The 18576-nt window shown below is 48.0% G+C and overlaps 1 protein-coding gene across 1 annotated transcript in view; it reads left to right on the top strand.

Annotated features, from left to right (window-relative positions):
- Positions 1-563: 563 nt before the first annotated feature.
- The window catches only part of LOC125441039 (UDP-glucuronosyltransferase 2A2-like), a gene marked incomplete at its 5' end in the record, with an annotated part of 52761 nt that continues 34748 nt past the window's right edge, over positions 564-18576 (top strand). Inside the window, one exon of the mRNA XM_048511314.1 lies at positions 564-1275. Within this exon, the coding sequence (XP_048367271.1) occupies positions 564-1275 (712 nt within the window). The remainder of the gene's footprint in view (positions 1276-18576) is intronic.

Raw genomic sequence — 18576 nt, forward strand, 5'->3', positions numbered from 1 at the left:
CTAGACCGGCTTCCACCCAAACCTGGGTGAGTATCATTCGGAGAGCTCCTACAAGATTAGGAACTGGCAAATTGCAATTCCCTGAAAGCAGGCACCCCCCAAATTTCCCCAGATTCTCCTTTTAAATCCACCCCCTTTATCTATACCTACGTCCCTGTTTAAAGTCACTTAAATGGAAGCTCAGAAAAAGCTATATGATATACTATGGCTTCAGGTATGATTCAAATGACATTTGGAGAAATTTCTGCATAGGTGGGGAAAATCAAGTTGGATATTTAAAAATACTGTTGGTTGAAATTGGTTACTGACGTAATAAGTACATGTTTTGTTCTTTTATTCCAGAAATTAAACTCTGCAACAATACCGTATTTATCTTGGTAGATGATTTACAAAATGTCACATGGCTCTTTCTCTAGATTTGAAAGTTTCCATTAATGAAAGTTCTAGACGGGTTTCCCACATCCCAGAGAGACTCAGCCCCTCAGCGGAGGACTGACCCAGGAAAGCCCCGACGGCTGCCTTGAGAGAAGCACCTCATGGCTTCTGCCCCAACTGCCAGAGCTACTGTGAAGGCCTCCTTCTTGATCTTTCAGCTGACTCTGGCAGGGAACGTTCTTGGTGGGAATGTGCTGATCTGGCCCACAGAAGCCAGTCATTGGCTAAATATCAAGGTCATCATCCAAGAGCTGATCGAGAGGGGACACAATGTCAGTATCCTGGTGTCTACCTCATCTCTCTTCATCCAGCCTGGGGATGTTCCAGCAGCCAGGTTCGAATGGTACCCTGTGCCCTTTGGGAAGGATGATCTTGACTCCCTCATCAAGGACATCATAATGCTGTGGCTGCACAACAGGCCAACCATTCTGACTTTCTATCAGTTTTACAAAGAACTGGGAAAGCTGATGAAGAAAGCCAATGTGCTCAATAGGCAGATGTGTGAAGGCGTGCTCGCCAGCCCGGACCTCCTGGCCCAGCTGCAAAAAAAAGACTTTGATGTCCTGCTTTCTGACCCAGTGACCATCTGCGGTGATTTGGTGGCTCTGAAGCTGGGAATCCCATTTGTGTACACGCTGCGCTTCACACCAGCCTCCACAGTGGAAAGGCATTGTGGGATGATGCCAGCCCCTCCTTCCTATGCGCCCGCTGTTCTGTCAGAACTCACAGACAGAATGTCATTTGGAGAAAGGATGAAAAATATCCTGTCCTATCACATACAAGATTATGTTTTCCAGAGCTACTGGGGAGAATGGGACTCTTATTACAGTCACATTCTAGGTAGGTGTTTTTCTTCTTCTTAAAGTATCCTGATTCAGTAGAGCCCAGGAGGCCACGGGGGCAGCCCCAGCATCTCTGTTTAAAGGGTTTTATTTATTATATTTATTATTAGTTTTACATACCGCCCTTCCCCTGAGGGCTCAGGGCGGTTCACAACAGGTTAGAACAACATTAAAACATAGTTTAATATCAATTATATAAAACAGAACCCATTTTTAAATGTGGATGGCGTCTGACTACTCCCCTCCCTCCCTTGTGCCCACGGGAGGCTAGATGACACAGTAGATGTATTTTTTTAATCAGGCTGGCCAAACGCCTGGCGGAACAGTCCGTCTTGCAGGCCCTGCAGAAACTCTGTAAGTCCCGCAGGGCCCTGATCTCCCTAGATAGCCTGTTCCACCAGATAGGGGCCAGGGCTGAAAAGGCCCTGCCCCTCGTCGAGGCCAGCCTGATCATTTTGGGGCCAGGGATCACAAGTAGGTCCTCCTGAGGAGCTGAGCGGCCTACCGGGGCAATATGGGGAGAACTGGGTGGAACTGGGTGGAAAAGTAACAGGGTTCTATGAACTGGGTGGAAAAGTAACCAATCTGAGGCTCTGATGAGCCACAGCTTGCTGGAAAAGGTGCAGGGTGGTCTGTGATCACGTTGTCAGGGGGATACTATCTAGGTAATTGAGATAATTGCGTAACTGCTTAAAATAACAAATTGTTGCTGCTATAAAGATATATGTAACCAGCTTGATATGTATTCACTGCCATCAGTGCATTCTTTCTTTGCTCTTTACTTTATGGCTTCACATGCTTGTAGACAGCTAGGCTTCCCTTGGCCCTCCTGTCCCATGGGAACTGTATTACGTCCGTTATCTTGTAGGGCAGGAAGCCAGGAGGCTTTCTCTTACTATCTGCCGCTGACCTTGGGCCGCCTTAGCTCCAAAGGCTGTTTTTCACAAACTTTTGGGAAAATGAGAGGAGGGCTCTCAAGGGGGAATAAAGAGGACTGTGAATGCCAGCTTCATCAGAACTGGCTTTACCTGTGTGGTGCTTCAATGCCTATTCAGTAAACACTACTGACCAATACTTCAGAGTCAGTTCATTGGCTTAAGGGTCCAACACACATTAAGCAGCTGTCAGAGTTGGAAAGTCTGGATTCCAGCTGTACATCTTCACTCTTGTGGTGGAGGAAGATGTGGGAAGAGGGATTCCATAAGTCTGCCTGCTAAGAGTACTCCTTCCCTCTTGACCCAAGGGGCCGCTCAGGGGCTCCTGCCATTGCAGATGCATGAGAAGCCTCCTAGCCGGAGGGGGCAGGGCGCAGAGGCGGAAGCCAGCAGAGCCAGAGGTCGGAGCAACCAGCTCTTGTTGAGAAAGGAAGGATGCTTTTGCCCACAGCAGCAACCATGGAAGCCCTTGAAGGAACCTTGATGAGGGGAGCTCTAGAAATGTTCAGTATGCAGAACACTTTGTATCCTTTTTTAGCAAGGGGGGGGGGGCTCAAATACTAGACTTTTTACTGTCCTTTCCCCACCCTTTTTTTGCAAAAGCAGGCCAGGCATTTCCTGTGCCCATTCACGCAGCTGCTTTATCTTAGGTACATGGAGCCCCTTCAGTATGGGTAATGCATGGAGAGAGGAGATGTGTGTGTGTGTGTGTGTGTGTGTGAGAGAGAGAGAGAGAGAGAGAGAGAGTGAAAAAGCTGAGCAGTATGAGCAGGGACATAGGTATAGATTTTTAGGGGGGTCAGGGGGCATGACCATGCCTCCCCAAGCCCCACCCCCAGTCTCAGTGCATATAAAAGCAGTTCTGCAAGGCTGGAGATGGCAGACTCCCCTGCCCCGCCCTCACCCGCCCCCCCACCAGCTGGGCTAGCAGCCGGCAGCCCCTTCTGCCCTCCCCCTCGGGTAGAGGCGTAGCTACGGAAAATGGAGCCCGGTGCAAAATCTGAGTTTTGCGGGGGCCCTCCAATGGGTGGCCACTATGATGCTGGAATCCACCCCCAAGCAGCATCAATTTCAATGTTGTTTAAACTAGGAAGCTCAGATTCTCCTTTTAAATCCACCTTAAAGGGAGAATCTGGGGTCCCCACTTAAAACAACATTGAAAGTGATGCTGTTTTGTGGTGGATTCTCCCCCATCCTGAAACAGCATCACTTTCAATGTTTAAACTGAGGACCTCATATTCTCCCTTTAAATCCATGCCAAATGGCGTGGATTTAAAAGGAGAATCTGGGGAAATTTGGCAGGTGCCTGCTGTCAGGGGTGCAATGATTAAGCTAGCAACACCAAACTTTCAGGATATCTTCAGGAGACTCTCCTAATGATACTACCCAGGTTTGGCAAAGTTTGATTCAGGGGATCCAAAGTTATGGACCCTCAAAAGTGTAGCCCCATCTTCTATTAGCTCCCATTGAAAACAATGGGGGATGGGGCACCCCTTTTGGGAGTCCATAGCATGTCCAAACTTCACAAAACCTGGGTGGTATCAGTAAGAGACTCTCCTGATGATACCACCCAGGTTTTGTGAAGTTTGGTTCTGGGGGTCCAAAGTTATGGACCCTCAAAGGTGTAGCCCCCATATTCTATTAGCTCCCATTGAAAACAATGGGGGATGAGGGCACCCACTTTGGGAGTCCATAACTTTGGACCCCCTGAACCAAACCTCACCAAACATGGATAGTATCATCAGGAGAATCTTCCAACCAATCGGTGAAATTGTGGGGTTGCTAGCCTAGAAACAGTCCCCTGCAGGTCAAAAACCGAAAAAACACTAAAAATACAAAAAACCACAAACGGGGGGCGGAGCTTCGGACATGTAATGGGGGTTGAACCCAAGAACTCACTCTTACCTATGTCCTTGGTAGACACTTCTGGTGGTGCACCCCTTGTAAGGATGTTGAAGCCTATGTGAAAAGGTGACCAATGTGTGCAATGGCCAAAACGGTCATTTGGGCCAAAACGGCCAGGGCTCCTGCAGCCATTGCCAGCTTCTGCCGCGCCTCGGAAAGTGATCTCACTGATCTCCCAACCAGAAAAAGCAAAACTGTCATTTGGTTGGTGGTGGACCTATTTTCGAAGCAAGCCCACTTTGTGCCATGTACTGGAATGCCCTCAGCTAAGAGACCAGCACAGCTGTTCATACAACATGTCTGTTGCCTCCACGCTTTCCTAAACAAATTATTTCTGATTGAGGCAGTCAGTTTGTGAGGCAATTAATGTAGCTTCTGGAGTGGAACAAAGACTCTCCTAGGCCTACCATGTCGCCATGGATGGCCAGACCGAGGAAACCAGTGGGGTTTTGGAGTAGTATTTGCGCTGCTATATCAACCATCACCAGGGCAATTGGGTTGAGATCCTGCCGGTCTCAGAGTTCGCCTACAACAACACCATCCATTCGAGAGTGGTGGAAAACTCTTTCCATGTGGTGTATGGCCAGAAAAGCAAGCTCTTTCCCCTGGGAGAACCAAGAGATCTCCAGGAATGGGTCACATCTGTCCAAAATTCCTGGAAAACCATACAAACCACCCTGCAAAAAGCCAAAGAGGACTACGAACAGCAAACTGGCTGGAAGCAGCGGCCAGTAGACTACGTGGTGGGAGATTACACATATCTATCCACTAAAAACCTGTGCAGCTTACAAGGGTCCCGCAAACTGGGGCATAAGTTCATTGGGCCCTTTAGAATCAAATGGGTGATCAACCCAGTGGCCAAGGAGCTTCCAAAAAACTTATGAAATGTGCTCCCTATATTTCATTCAGCTTTGTGAAAAAAGCAGTTCCTGCTGACTGTTGGCACCCGGACACCAGTGCACCAGCCCTGCAGCGGATCACAGGTAAATTACATCAGGAAGTGAGCAACATCCTAGACTCCCGCCTGTACCAGGCCGCCTTCAATACCTGGTGGCCTGGACTAATTCAATAAATGGGACGACCATTCCCATGTGTGTGCCCCCAAGCTTGTCAAAGCCTTCCACCGTGCTTACCCCAAGAGACCAAAGGGGCAGGGCCTTATGAGGGACAGAATGTCAGGCATGGCTACCGCCTTGCGTGGCATCGGCTGGCCAAGGCCCAAGGATACATCTGGGCCTCCTTCTATCTGTATGTTAATGGGCCTTTCTACTCTTTATCGTTATGCTTCGCAACTGGTAAGCAGGCATCCTTGCCTTGAGCCCCAGGGATGGAGGGGAGGGGAGGTTGAAGACTATCGCTTGACCATGAAACACTTGGAACACATAACAAAGCTATTCACACCTTGTTATTCTGTTGTTCAGTTAAACTGTGAGAAGTTTGGATGGGGGAGTTCGAGCGGGAAAAGTGGAAATAAAGGTGTCTGCAGGAACCACGGCCCTCAGATCTGGCTTCCAGCAGCATAGGTTACTGTGGCAGCATAATAAAGGCTACTGATTTTACATCTAGAGTCTGAATTATTGACTGTTACACCAGAACCTAACACAATCACAACACAATTTAAACAATTGGGGGCAGAGAAGAGGGACACATTGGGAGGCCAATTGGTAAGTTGGTAAGAGAACCATAGCTGCCTCAGCGAAAGGCCTGGTAGAACATCTTGCCGGCCCTGTGGAACTGACTGAGATCATTTTCTAGACACTACTTTACAAATATATGAGGGATGCATGAACCCCACTGGTTATCAGTAACCTGCTGAACACTAAACATATCTACCTGCTCCCAGATACTGTTGCAAAAACACCCAACAACCTACTGTCAACAGCCAAGCTTGATGCTGCAGCTACATCTGTTCCAATCCCCCTAACAGAGATGCTTACCTGAGGGATGTGCAGCAGACATTTTTGAACTAACAGTACCCACAGGACGTAGTCAAGAAACTGACAACACCAGAATGATACCCAAAGATAACGGCCAAAACAACAACATAGCATGTATGAGAATCTGGTGTGTCTGAGTACATGGAAGCTGATGTCTTGTATGTGGCCTGCCCCATTTTGCAGACAATCCACCATCCAGCCTGATAGTAGGAGCAATTTTTGTGTGCACCTGTAGGGGGCAGAAATGTATTTTAACACTCTCAATGTAAAGTCCATTCCATTGTGAGAGGAGGGGGGCTTAGGGACACCTGTGGAGGCTCTCGGGTCACTGGCCTCTGTTCAAACCTGAAAAACAAACTGCCATTGAAACACAAAAAGGATCAGAAGCTACAGCAGGTGGTGGGAACCCAGCGATACCTTTGGCTCATGCCAATTACTTTGTCATTTAATTCTGCTAATCACAGAGGAACTCGTGGGAACAGAATGCGGAACAGAACCGGAGACGCCTCTCCCCTGCCCAGGCATGTTTACTTCAGCCTCAGTTCTTAGGCACCTTCATCCTGCTTTTGTTACAGAGCTGATTCGCTGAACCCACACCCTTCCCGACCAAGGCCTCGTGCGAGTGTGCGTGCGCGCGCATGCACTCAAGGGTCCATTCCCTGCAGGGCATTTTGCTTATGGCTCCTGGTGCTCCGATGGTTGGAAAAACAATCTGCTTGCATAAGGGGCAGGAGGAGGTTTCAAGTGGGCTGTGATATAAGCAAATCTCCAGGAACAAAGGTTGCTGGAGGATGGAGAAACCACCATTTAATTTGTTAGAAGCCAGCCAGTGTGTGGTAGTGGTTAAGAGCAGGTGCACTCTAATCTGGAGAACTGGGTTTGATTCCCCACTCTGCCACTTGAGCTGTGGAGGCTTATCTGGTGAGCTTGTGCACTCCAACAAAGTTGGGTGACTTTGGGCTAGTCACAGTTCTTCAGAGCTCTCTCAGCCCCACCTACCTCACAGGGTGTTTGTTGTCAGGGGGGGAAGGGAAAGGAGATTGGAAGTTCCTTTGAGTCTCCTTACAGAAGAGAAAGGGGCAGAAGCTTAGCGCCAATGGGGACATCTGGGGCAGATAGTCCCAGGCGCTGCGGGCAGGGGAAAATCCCTCTGCTTGAAGGAGAAGGCAACCGCTTGCTCCATGGGGCTGAGGGGGGATGGCGGCTGTGGCCTGCCCGGTGTTGCCGCCTCTCACACTGCGGGAGGCAGTGGTGCCGGACAGGGAAACCCCCTCTGCCCCCCTGGAGCAGGCAACCTCCTGCTCTGTGGGGCAGGGGGTGGGTGGCGGCTGTGGCCTGCCCGGTGCCACGGCAGCGCCGGGTAGGGAAACCCCCTCTGCCCAAGGGAGCAGGCGGTTCCTGGGGCAGAGGGGGGATGGCGGCCTCCAAATTCCCCCCCCCCCCCCCGTGGATCCCTGTGCCGCACCATCAACCTGGAAGGTAAGGTAAGTGGGGGGGAGGGGGGGCAGAAAACTCGCAGGCCGTCTGGGGCTCAGCTTTGCCCAGCTGCGCCTCTGGAAAGGGAGGGATGTAAATCATCCTCTCCTCCTCCCTCCTCCTCCTCCTCCTCCTCCTCCTCCTCCTCCTCCTCCTCCTCTTACTTCTTTTATTTCTACCATCTACTAGAATATACTGACAGGCTAGTCTGCTCTAAACAGTCAGGCAAGCTGTGCTCAGGAGCACTGTTATGCAATGCTCCCTGCATAGAGTTGCAAAAGAGGTATAAGGTCCCATGCTTAATATTTATTAGCATAAATTTCCAGCAGAAGTTCAGAGAAAAAAGAGATGGACCAGGAATGGACCAGGAGACCGAAATGGCCAGGTCCCACTCCTTCAGATAGATCGACGAGAAAGGAGATGACCCTGTGTCCACTTCATCAACTGCACTCTGCCCCAGCCCCCTTTCCGGGGGCCACCCAGCACCTGGGACAGCTGGGCAAAGTTTGGGGGAGGCGCAGTCCCACCTGTAATCTGATATTATTTTTTCCGGTGTGAGGCTGGCTCTCTCAAGTGACCCAAGCCAGGAGGACCTGCCAGAGACCCTGCCAGCCTGAACAGGCTGCTCTGATCCTGATGGTCAACAGATCTGACTCAGTAGAAGGCAGTTCCACGTGCCCACCAAATAACTCACTCACTGCCAAACGCACCGCACGACGACTGAGATGTAATTCCTACTCCCTTCTGAATAGTCTTACTTTTGGGGAAATAAACCGAGGGTTACAGCTGTTTAAATTATTTCCTTTTAACATGAGCTGCTGGTTTTTACCATCTAAAACCGTATTTTAAAGATGGGGTGCTGGGCCACCATTCATTCCAGTACGCTGTCCCTGGTGTGACTACTCTGGAGAAAAGGTGGGTTGTGCTGACTGCAGCTTAAACTATGCTTCTTCCTATAGCCTCTTCCTCACCCCCCCCCCTTCTGTTAATTTTTCCTTTTAATAAACAGGGTTCTTTAAAATGTACTGGGGATGGACCCGGAACAACAACAAAATAACTCGCGTAGTTTAGAGTTCATTTAAAACATTCAGCTTGTTAGGGAAAGTTGTACTTTGACCAATAGCTGGGGGAGGAGGGGCCATAATTTTACAATCAATCAATCAACTAATTTCCAGATATCCTTTTCCCTCCCCAGTGGATAGCAGAATGGGAGTTCCCATTCAAAGGGTCCAGCTGTCCATTTGCACCAACATAAAATGTTTCAAACGACGACTCACCCCCAATTCCTCTTCCTCCACCATCATAACCTGACATTCAGAAAAGTTTCTATTTATTCTTTTAAAAGATTGCAGGTTTCTAAATGACTTGTTCAAAAAGCAGTTTTCAAAAAGGGGGGGGGGTCATGAAATAAAGCAAGTGGGAATGGCAATAAGAAGGCCCATAGCCAGAAAATTTTTATCGGGGCCAATGAGTATGGGGGGGGGGGCACCCATCACTATTTACTATATTTATAAACTCATTTCTACTTGAAATTCAAGATGGATTATATGGTATAAAACAATGTAATCAAATAGCCTGAGAAATCTCTAAAACAATGCAACAGGACTAGGGTTACAAAAATTCAAAAAGTACAAGGAAGTACCAGACATGCTATGCCAAGCAGTGCAGAAAATGGACTCACAAAAATTGAAAACAATGCTATAAGATCACGATGGAAAAGCATACACTGTGGCATAAACGGCAGTCCTATTCTCTCTTAGCGTTGTACAAATGCTCTCCCAAACAACTAGGTTACATAGTTTGCAGAATTAAAGAGGCCAACTTGATTGGGGAGGAATACCAGAGGGAACACAAATGGTGGCAAAAGAGTAGCAAGTTAGCTGTAAGGGAGGCAAAAAAGGATTATGAGGAACGCATGGCTGCGAACATCAAGACCAGCAACAAACAGTTCTTCAAGTACATCCAAAGTGGGAAGCCAGCTAGGGAAGCAGTAGGACAGTTAGATGACAAAGGAACAAAAGGTGTGCTAAAAGATGGCAGGGAGATTGCAGAGAAGCAGAATGAATTCTTTGCATCTGTCTTCACCCAAGAGGAGGTGAGGAAAATTCCTGCACCTGAACCATGCTTCTTAGGAGGCGAATCCAAGGAACTAGCAAAGATAGTGGTAGACAAGGAAGAAGTTCTGGCAGCCATTGATAAACTAAATGCTACCAAATCCCCTGGCCCAGATTGCATTCACCCAAGAGTTCTTAAAGAGTTCAAGAATGAAATCGCTGATCTTCTCACTTTAATATGCAACTTATCCCTGAAATCTGCCTCCATCCCTGAAGACTGGAAGATGGCCAATGTCACACCAATCTTTAAGAAAGGATCTAGGGGGGACCCGGGAAATTACAGGCCAGTCAGTTTGACATCTGTTCCTGGTAAATTAGTAGAATCTATCATTAAAGATAAAATTATAAAACATGTAGAAAAGCAAGACCTGCTGAGGAAGAGTCAGCATGGCTTTTGCAGAGGCAAATCCTGCCTTACAAACTTACTAGAGTTCTTTGAGGGTGTAAACAGGCATGTGGATAAGGGGGAACCAGTGGACATTGTCTACTTGGATTTCCAAAAGGCTTTTGACAAAGTTCCTCACCAAAGACTATTGAGAAAACTCAGCAATGAAGGAATAAGAGGGGAAGTCCTTCTATGGATTAAAAACTGGTTGAGAAACAGGAAACAAAGAGTGGGTGTAAATGGGAAGTTCTCACAATGGAGAGATGTCGGGAGTGGTGTCCCCCAAGGATCAGTTTTGGGACCAGTGCTCTTTAACCTATTCATAAATGACCTGGAAGTTTCAATGGATTCTAAGGTTGCCGCTATGAAAGGTGGTCAAGCCCGTCTTCGCTCTCCGCGGTAGGTTGCATCTGAGGTTTGTAATCCCACCGCAGCGGGTAGATCCGATCACGGGCTTTCCGGGATCCATAGACAGTCGCTAAGCGCACTCATGGAAGTCCCCATGGTCGCTTCGTCACGTCCCTACGCTTCAACGGAGTAAAAGGTTAAGACTTCGTGCTGATGCGAGGGGCGGGGAAGAAAGAGCCACCAGCGAGGCCACGTTCTCCTGCGGTTCCTCCAGATCCAGAAGGGAAAGGTCGGAGCTCCTCTTTGAGAACTACCGCACCTTCCGCCAGTGCAACATTCCAACCTCTCCATCGCCATGAACCAAGAGGTCCACTGCACAGGAATATAGATGAATCTCAAGATTCCTGCAAGCACAATGTAAGGAATTCCATAGAAGCGAGAAATAAAGGCTTTTGGGAGTAAAAGTCCATTTATTAAGACATCTTAGAAAGCTCAAAATTGCGCGAGTAGCAGGAATGGTGCACTTCCGGGCCAGAAGCATGGTAGGTTATAGCACTATTCACCCCATCCCCCTTCCTGCTTCCCATGGGAACGGAGTCTTCATCTCCCGCGCAAAGATAAAGTCTCCGCCGATGCATCTGGCCCATCGCCCGGGCTGTGGAATGCACTCAAGGTTACTTCACCATCAACACCATTGAATCCTTTACACTGCCCTGAAAGACTGGGGGGTGGGGGGGAGGCATATGCAGCCCGTGGGTACATTCTTGCTAAAATTGTTCCTTCTGTTATTTCCACAGTTAGAGAATGATTGCATATAATGTCACAGCAAGATCAAGTTCTTTCCAAAGGACAAAATAAAAGCCATTGTTCTAGTTCTTATTGAGAACCACCTGACCAGCACAGCATTTCTTTTCTTACCAAGGTTATTCAGTTTTACTCAGGCAGGTATCTAGGGCGGGTCACATCAGGACACCTGTCCTGGACACCACTTGACTGGGCATGCCCTGGCGGCCTTTGCAAGACAGGAGGCTGGGTTGCCAAGGAAGGAGGAGGAGGAGGGCGGCCCTTGTATTGTGTGTGTGAAGCTTGGATTTTTTGCCCCTATGTGCATCACTTTACATTTTGCTACATTGAACTGCATTTGCCATTTCTGAGCCCACTCACCTAATTTATCAAGGTCCGCTTGGAGCTCTTCGCAATCCTTTGCGGTTCTCACCACCCCGCATAATTTGGTATCATCCGCAAACTTGGCCACCACGCTACCCACCCCTACTTCCAGGTCATTTATGAATAGGTTAAAGAGCACTGGTCCCAAAACTGATCCTTGGGGGACACCACTCCCGACATCTCTCCATTGTGAGAACTTCCCATTTACACCCACTCTTTGTTTCCTGTTTCTCACCCAGTTTTTAATCCATAGAAGGACCTCCCCTCTTATTCCTTCATTGCTGAGTTTTCTCAATAGTCTTTGGTGAGGAACTTTTGTCAAAAGCCTTTTGGAAATCCAAGTAGACAATGTCCACTGGTTCCCCTTATCCACATGTGCCTGTTTACACCCTCAAAGAACTTTCTAGTAAGTTTGTAAGGCGGGATTTGCTCTCTGCAAAGCTTTTCATGCTGACTCTTCCTCAGCAAGATAACGCTTTTCTACATGTTCTTTTATAATTTTATCTTTAATGATAGATTCTACTTAATTTGCACCCAGGAACAGATGTCAAACCTGGCTGGCCTGTAATTTCAGGTCCCCCCCTAGATCCTTTCTTAAAGATTGGTGTGACATTGGCCAATCTTCCAGTCTTCAGGGATGGAGATAAGCAGATTTCAGGGATAAGTTGTATATTAAAAGTGAGAAGATCAGCGCATTTCATTCTTGAACTCTTTTTTTTAAGAACTCTTGGGTGAATGCAATCTGGGCCAGAGTCCCAGTAGCATTTTAGTTTATCAATGGCTGCCAGAACTTCTTCCTTGTCTACCAACTATCTTTGCTAGTTCCCTTTTTTGGATTCAGCCTCCTAAGAAGCATGGATTTCAGGTGCAGGAATTTTCCTCACCTCCTTTCTTAGGTGAAGACAGATGCAAAAGAATTCATTCTGCTTCTCTGCAATCTCTCCCTGCCATCTTTTAGCACACCTTTTGTTCCTCCTTTGTCATCTAACTGTCCTACTGCTTCCTAGCTGGCTTCCCCACTTTGGATGTGCCGAAGAACTGTTTGTTGCTGGTCTTGGGATGTTCCGCGGCCATGCGTTCCTCATAATCCTTTTTGCCTCCCCCCTTTACAGCTAACTTGCTTTCTACTCTTTTGCCACCATTTGTGTTCCCTCTGGTATTCCTCCCCAAATCAGTTGGCCTCTTTAATTCTGCCAAACTATGTAACCTAGTTGTTTGGGAGAGCATTTGGCCTAGCAACGCTAAGAGAGAATAGGACTGCCGTTTATGCCATACAGTGTATGCTTTCCATGCGTGATCTTATAGCATTGTTTTTTCAATTTTTGTGAGTCCATTTTCTGCACTGCTTGGCATAGCATGTCTGGTACTTCCTTGTACTTTTTGAGATTTTAGCAACCCTAGTCCCTCTGTTGCATTGTTTTTTAGAGATTTCTCAGGCTATTTGATTTACATTGTTTTATGCCATGTAATCCCATCTTGAATTTCGCAAGTAGAAATGAGTTTATAAATATAGTAAATAGTGATGGGTGCCTCCCATGCTATTTATTGGCCTCGGATAAAAATTTTTCTGGCTATGGGCCTTCTTATTGCCATTCCTACACTTGCTTTGTTCATGACCCCTTTTGAAAAAACTGCTTTTTTTGAACAAGTCATTTAGAAACCTGCTGCAATCTTTTAAAAAAGAATAAATAGAAACTTTTCTGAATGTCAGGTTATGATGGTGGGAAGGAAGAGGTGGGGTGAGCTAGATGCGTTTGAAACATTTTTTTTTTTTTTTTTATGTTGGTGCAAATGGACAGCTGGATTGCTTTGAATAGAAGACTCCCATTCTACTTATCCACTGGGGAGGGAAAAGGATGTATCTGGAAGTGTAGTTGATTGATTGATTGTAAAATTATGGCCCCTCCTCCCACAGCTATTGGTCCAAAGTACAGCTTTCCCTATTAAGCTGAATGTTTTAAATGAACTCTAAACCTCTGTGAGTTATTTTGTTGTTGTTCGATTCCATCCCCAGTACATTTTAAAGAGAACCCTGTTTATTAAAAATGTGGAAAAATTAACAGAAGGGGTGAGGAAGAGGCTATAGGAAGAAGCATAGTTTAAGCTGCAGTCAGCACAACCCACCTTTTCTCCAGATTAGTCACACCAGGGACTGGCATTACTGGAATGAATGGTGGCTCCAGCACCACATCTTTAAAATAATCGGTTTTACAGATGGTAAAGCCGGCAACTCAAGGCGTTAAAAGGAAATAATTTTAAGCAGCTGTAACCCCTCGGTTTATTTCCCCAAAAGTAAGACTATTCAGAAGGGAGTAGGAATTACATCTCAGTGGAAATGGAGTCGTTTGGCAGTGAGTGAGTTATTTGGGTGGGCATCGATGGAACTGCCTTCTACTGAGTCAGATCTGGTGACCATCAGGGATCAAGAGCAGCCTGTTCAGAGGCTGGCAGGGTCTCTGGCAGGTCCTCCTGGCTTGGGTCACTTGAGAGAGCCAGCCCCTCACACGGAGAAAAAATAATATCAGAGGTACAGGTGGACTCATGCCTCCCCAAACTTTGCCTTCATCTGTCCCAGGGAAGCTGGGTGGCCCCCGGAAGGGCTGGGGCAGAATGCAGTTGATGGGGGAAGTGGACACAGGGTCATCTCCTTTCTCGTCGATCTATCTGAAGGGTGGGGATACAGCCATTTCAGTCTCCTGGTCCATTCCCTGGTCCATCTCTTTTTTTCTCTGAACTTCTGCTGGAAATTTATGCTGTAAATATTAAGCATGGGACCTTTATACCCTTCTTTGCAACTCTATGCAGGAGGCATTGCATAACGAAGTGCTCCTGAGCACAGCTTGCCTGACTGCTTGTAGAGCAGACTAGCCTGTCAGTATGTTCCTAGTAGATGGTAGAAATAAAAAAGAAGTAAGAGGAGGAGGAGGAGGAGGAGGAGGAGGAGGAGGGAGGAGGGAGGGAGGAGAGGATGATTTACATCCCTCCCTTTCAGAGGCGCAGCTGAGTGAAAGCGGAGCCCCAGGTGACGGCTCATGAGTTTTCTGCCCCCCTCCCCCCACTTACCTTGCAGCCAGGTTGATGGTGCGGCACAGGGGTCCCACGTGGGGAATTTGGAAGGCCGCCATCCCCCCCTTCTGCCCCAGGAACACGCCTGCTCCTTGGGCAGAGGGGGGAGTTTCCCACCGGGCGCTGCCCGTGGCACGGGCAGGCCACAGTTTCAGCCACCCACCCCTGCCCCACAGAGCAGGAGGTTGCCTGCTCCAGGGGGGGCAGAGGGGGGTTTCCCCTGTCCGCACCACAATGCCTCCGCCAGTGTGAGAGGCGGCAACACCGGCAGCAGGCCACAGCCTTCATCCCCCCCTCAGCCCCCATGGAGCAAGCGGTTGCCTTCTCCTTCAAGCAGAGGGATTTTCCCCACCTGCCAGCTCTGAAGCCTGGGACTATCTGCCTGAGATGTCCCCATTGCAGGTGAATGCTTCTGCACCCTTTATATTCTGTAAGTGAGACTCAAAGGAACTTCCAATCTCCTTTCCCCTTCCCCTGAGACAACAACAGTAAAACACACCTGTGAGAGTAGGTGGGGCTGGAGGAGAGCTCTCGAAGAACTGTGACTAGGCCCAAAGTCACCCTTTAACTTTGTTGGAGAGTGCACAAGCTCACCATGAGATAAGCCTCCCACAGCCTAAGTGGCAGAGTGGGGGAATCAAACCCAGTTCTCCAAGATTAGAGAGTGCACCTGCTCTGCAACCACCACCACACACTGGCTGGCTTCTAACAACAAATTAAATGGTGGTTTCTCCCATCCCCTCCAGCAACCTTTTGTTCCTGGAGATTTGCTTATATCACAGCTCCACTCTGGAAACCTCCTCCTGCCCCTTCTTATGCAGCAAGCAGATTTGTTTTTCCAACCTTCCAGAGCACCAGGAGCCGCCAAGTAGCAAAATGCTCCTGCAGGGAATGTGGACTCCTTGAGTGCATACTTGTATGCCTAATACAAGACGACACTCGCATGCGAGGCCTTGGTCGGGAAGGGGTGTGGGTTCAGCTTAATCAGCTCTCTTTTGTAACAAAAAGCAGGGATGAAGGTGCCTTCAAGGAACTGAGGCTGAAGTAAACATGCCTGGAGCAGGGGAGAGATGCGTCTCCTGTTCCTGTTCCTCAAGCGATTCTGTTCCCACGAGGTTCCTCTCGTGATTAGCAGAATTAAATGACAAAATGTAATTGGCATGAGCCAAAGGTATCAGCTGGGTTCCCACCCCACCTGCTGTAGCTTCTGATCCTTTTTTGTGTTTCAATGGCAGTTTGTTTTTCAGGGTTTGAACAGAGGCCAGTGACCTGAGCCTCCCAACAGGTGTCCCTAAGCCCCCCCTCCTCTCACAAATGGAATGGACTTTACATTAGGGAGTGTTAAAATACATTTCTGCCCCCCTACAGGCAATGCGCCACAAAAAAAATTGCTCCTACTATCAGGCTGGATGGGTGGGATTGTCTGCAAAATGGGGCCAGGCCACACACAAGACATCAGCTTCCATGTGTACCTCAGACACACCTGTAGATTCCTATACATGCTAAGTATTGTTGTTTGTTTTGGCGTCAAGCATTCTTTGGGTATCATTCTGGTGTTGTCAGTTTCTCTGCCCAGCTCACGATCCTGTGGGTGCCTGTTAGCATTCAAAATGTCTGCTGCACATCCCCTGCAGAGTAAAGCATCTCCCTGTTAGGAGGATTAGGAACAGAATGTAGCTTTTAGCATCAAGCTTGGCTGTTGGACAGTAGGTTGTTGGGTTAGTTTTTGCAACAGTATCTCTGGGAGACAAGTAGATATGTTTAGTGTTCAGCAGGTTACTGGATAACCAGTGGGGTTCATGCATCCCTCATATATTTGTAAAGTAGTGTCTAGAAAATGATCTCAGTCAGTTCCGCTGCGGCTTCAGCCAAGATGTTCTACCAGGCCTTCGCTGAGGCAGCTATGGTTCTCTTGCAACCAACTTCTACCAATTGGCCTCCCAATGTGTCCCTCTTCTCTGCCCCCAATTGTTTAAATTGTGTTGTGATTATGTTAGGTTCTGGTGTAACAGCCAATGAATTCAGACTCTAGATGTAAATCAGTAGCCTTTATTATGCTGCCACAGTAACCTATGCTGCTGGAAGCCAGATCTGAGGGCCGTGGTTCCTGCAGACACCTTTATTTCCACTTTCCACTCGAACTCCCCATCCAAACTTCTCACAGTTTAACTGAACAACAGAATAACAAGGTGTGAATAGCTTTGTTATGTGTTCCAGAGTGTTCATGGTCAGCTGATAGTCTTCAACCTCCCTCCCTCCATCCCTGGGGCTCAAGGCAAGGATGCCTGCTTACCAGTTCTTGGCTTATAACGATAAAGAGTAGAAGGCCCATTAACATACAGATAGAAGGAGGCCCAGATGTATCCTTGGGCCTTGGCCAGCCGATGCCACATAGAAGCGGTAGCCATGCCCTGACATTCTGTCCTCATAAGGTGCTGCCCTTTGGTCTCTTAGGGGTAAGCACGATTGGAAGGCTTTGACAAGCTTGAGGGAGCACACGTAGAATGGTCGTCCCATTTATTGGTTAGTCCAGGCCTGGGTATTGAAGGCGGCCTGGTACAGGCGGGAGTCTAGGATGTTGCTCACTTCCCTGATGTAATTTACCTGTGATCCGGCTGCAGGGCTGGTGCACTGGTGTCCGGGTGCCAACAGTCAGCAGGAACTGCTTTTCACAAAGCTGAATGAAATATAGGGAGCACATTTCATAAGTTTTTTTGGAAGCTCCTTGGCCACTGGGTTGATCACCCATTTGATTCTAAAGGGCCCAATGAACTTATGCCCCAGTTTGCCAGGACCCTTTGTAAGCTGCACAGGTTTTTTAGTGGATAGATATGTGTAATCTCCCACCACGTATTAGTCTACTGGCCGCTGCTTCCAGCCAGTTTGCTGTTAAGTGAGTCCTCTTTGGCTTTTTTGCAGGGTGGTTTGTATGGTTTTCCAGGAATTTTTTGGACAGATGTGACCCATTCCTGGAGATCTCTTCGGATTCTCCCAGGGAAAGAGCTTGCTTTTCTGGCCATACACCACATGGAAAGAGTTTTCCACCACTCTCGAATGGATGGTGTTGTTGTAGAAGCTGAGAACTCTCTGAGACCGGCAGGATCTCAGCAGTACCCTGGTGATGGTTGATATAGCAGCATAAATGCTACTCCAAAACCCCACTGGTTTCCCTCGGTCTACCAGCCATCCATGGCGACATGGTAGGCACAAGGAGAGTCTTTGTTCCACTCCAGAAGCTACATTAATTGCCTCACAAACTGACTGCCTCAATCAGAAATAATTTGTTTAGGCGTGGAGGCAACAGACATGTTGTATGAACAGCTGTGCTGGTCTCTTAGCTGAGGGCATTCCAATTGCATGGCACAGAAGTGGGCTTGCCCGAAAATAGGTCCACCACCAGCAAATGACAGTTTTGCTTTTCTGGTTGGGAGATCAGTGAGATCACTTTCCGGTAGCGGCAGAAGCAATGGCTGCAGGAGCCCTGGCGTTTTAGCGGCCCAAATGACCGCTTTGGCCATTGCACACATTAGTCACCTTTTCACATAGGCTTCAACTTATCCCTTACAAAGGTGCACCACCAGAAGTGTCTACCAAGGACATAGGTAAGAGTGAGTTCTTGGGTTCAACCCCCATTACATGTCCGAAGCTCCGCCCCCCGTTTGTGGTTTTTTGTATTTTCAGTGTTTTTTTAGTTTGTGGCCTGCAGGGGGTGCATTTCTTAGGCTAGCAACACCAAAATTTCAGGGGTTTGTTGGAAGACTCTTCTGATGATATTACCTAGGTTTGGTGAAGTTTGGTTCAGGGGGTCCAAAGTTATGGACTCCCAAAGTGGGTGCCCCATTCCCCATTGTTTCCAATGGGAGCGAATAGAAGATGGGGACTACACCTTTGAGGGTCCATAACTTTGGACCCCATGAACCAAACTTCACCAAACCTGGGTGGTATCATCAGGAGAGTCTCTTACTG

This window comes from Sphaerodactylus townsendi, linkage group LG11 (genome assembly GCF_021028975.2).
Source record: "Sphaerodactylus townsendi isolate TG3544 linkage group LG11, MPM_Stown_v2.3, whole genome shotgun sequence".
NCBI classification, from domain to species: Eukaryota; Metazoa; Chordata; class Lepidosauria; order Squamata; family Sphaerodactylidae; genus Sphaerodactylus; species Sphaerodactylus townsendi.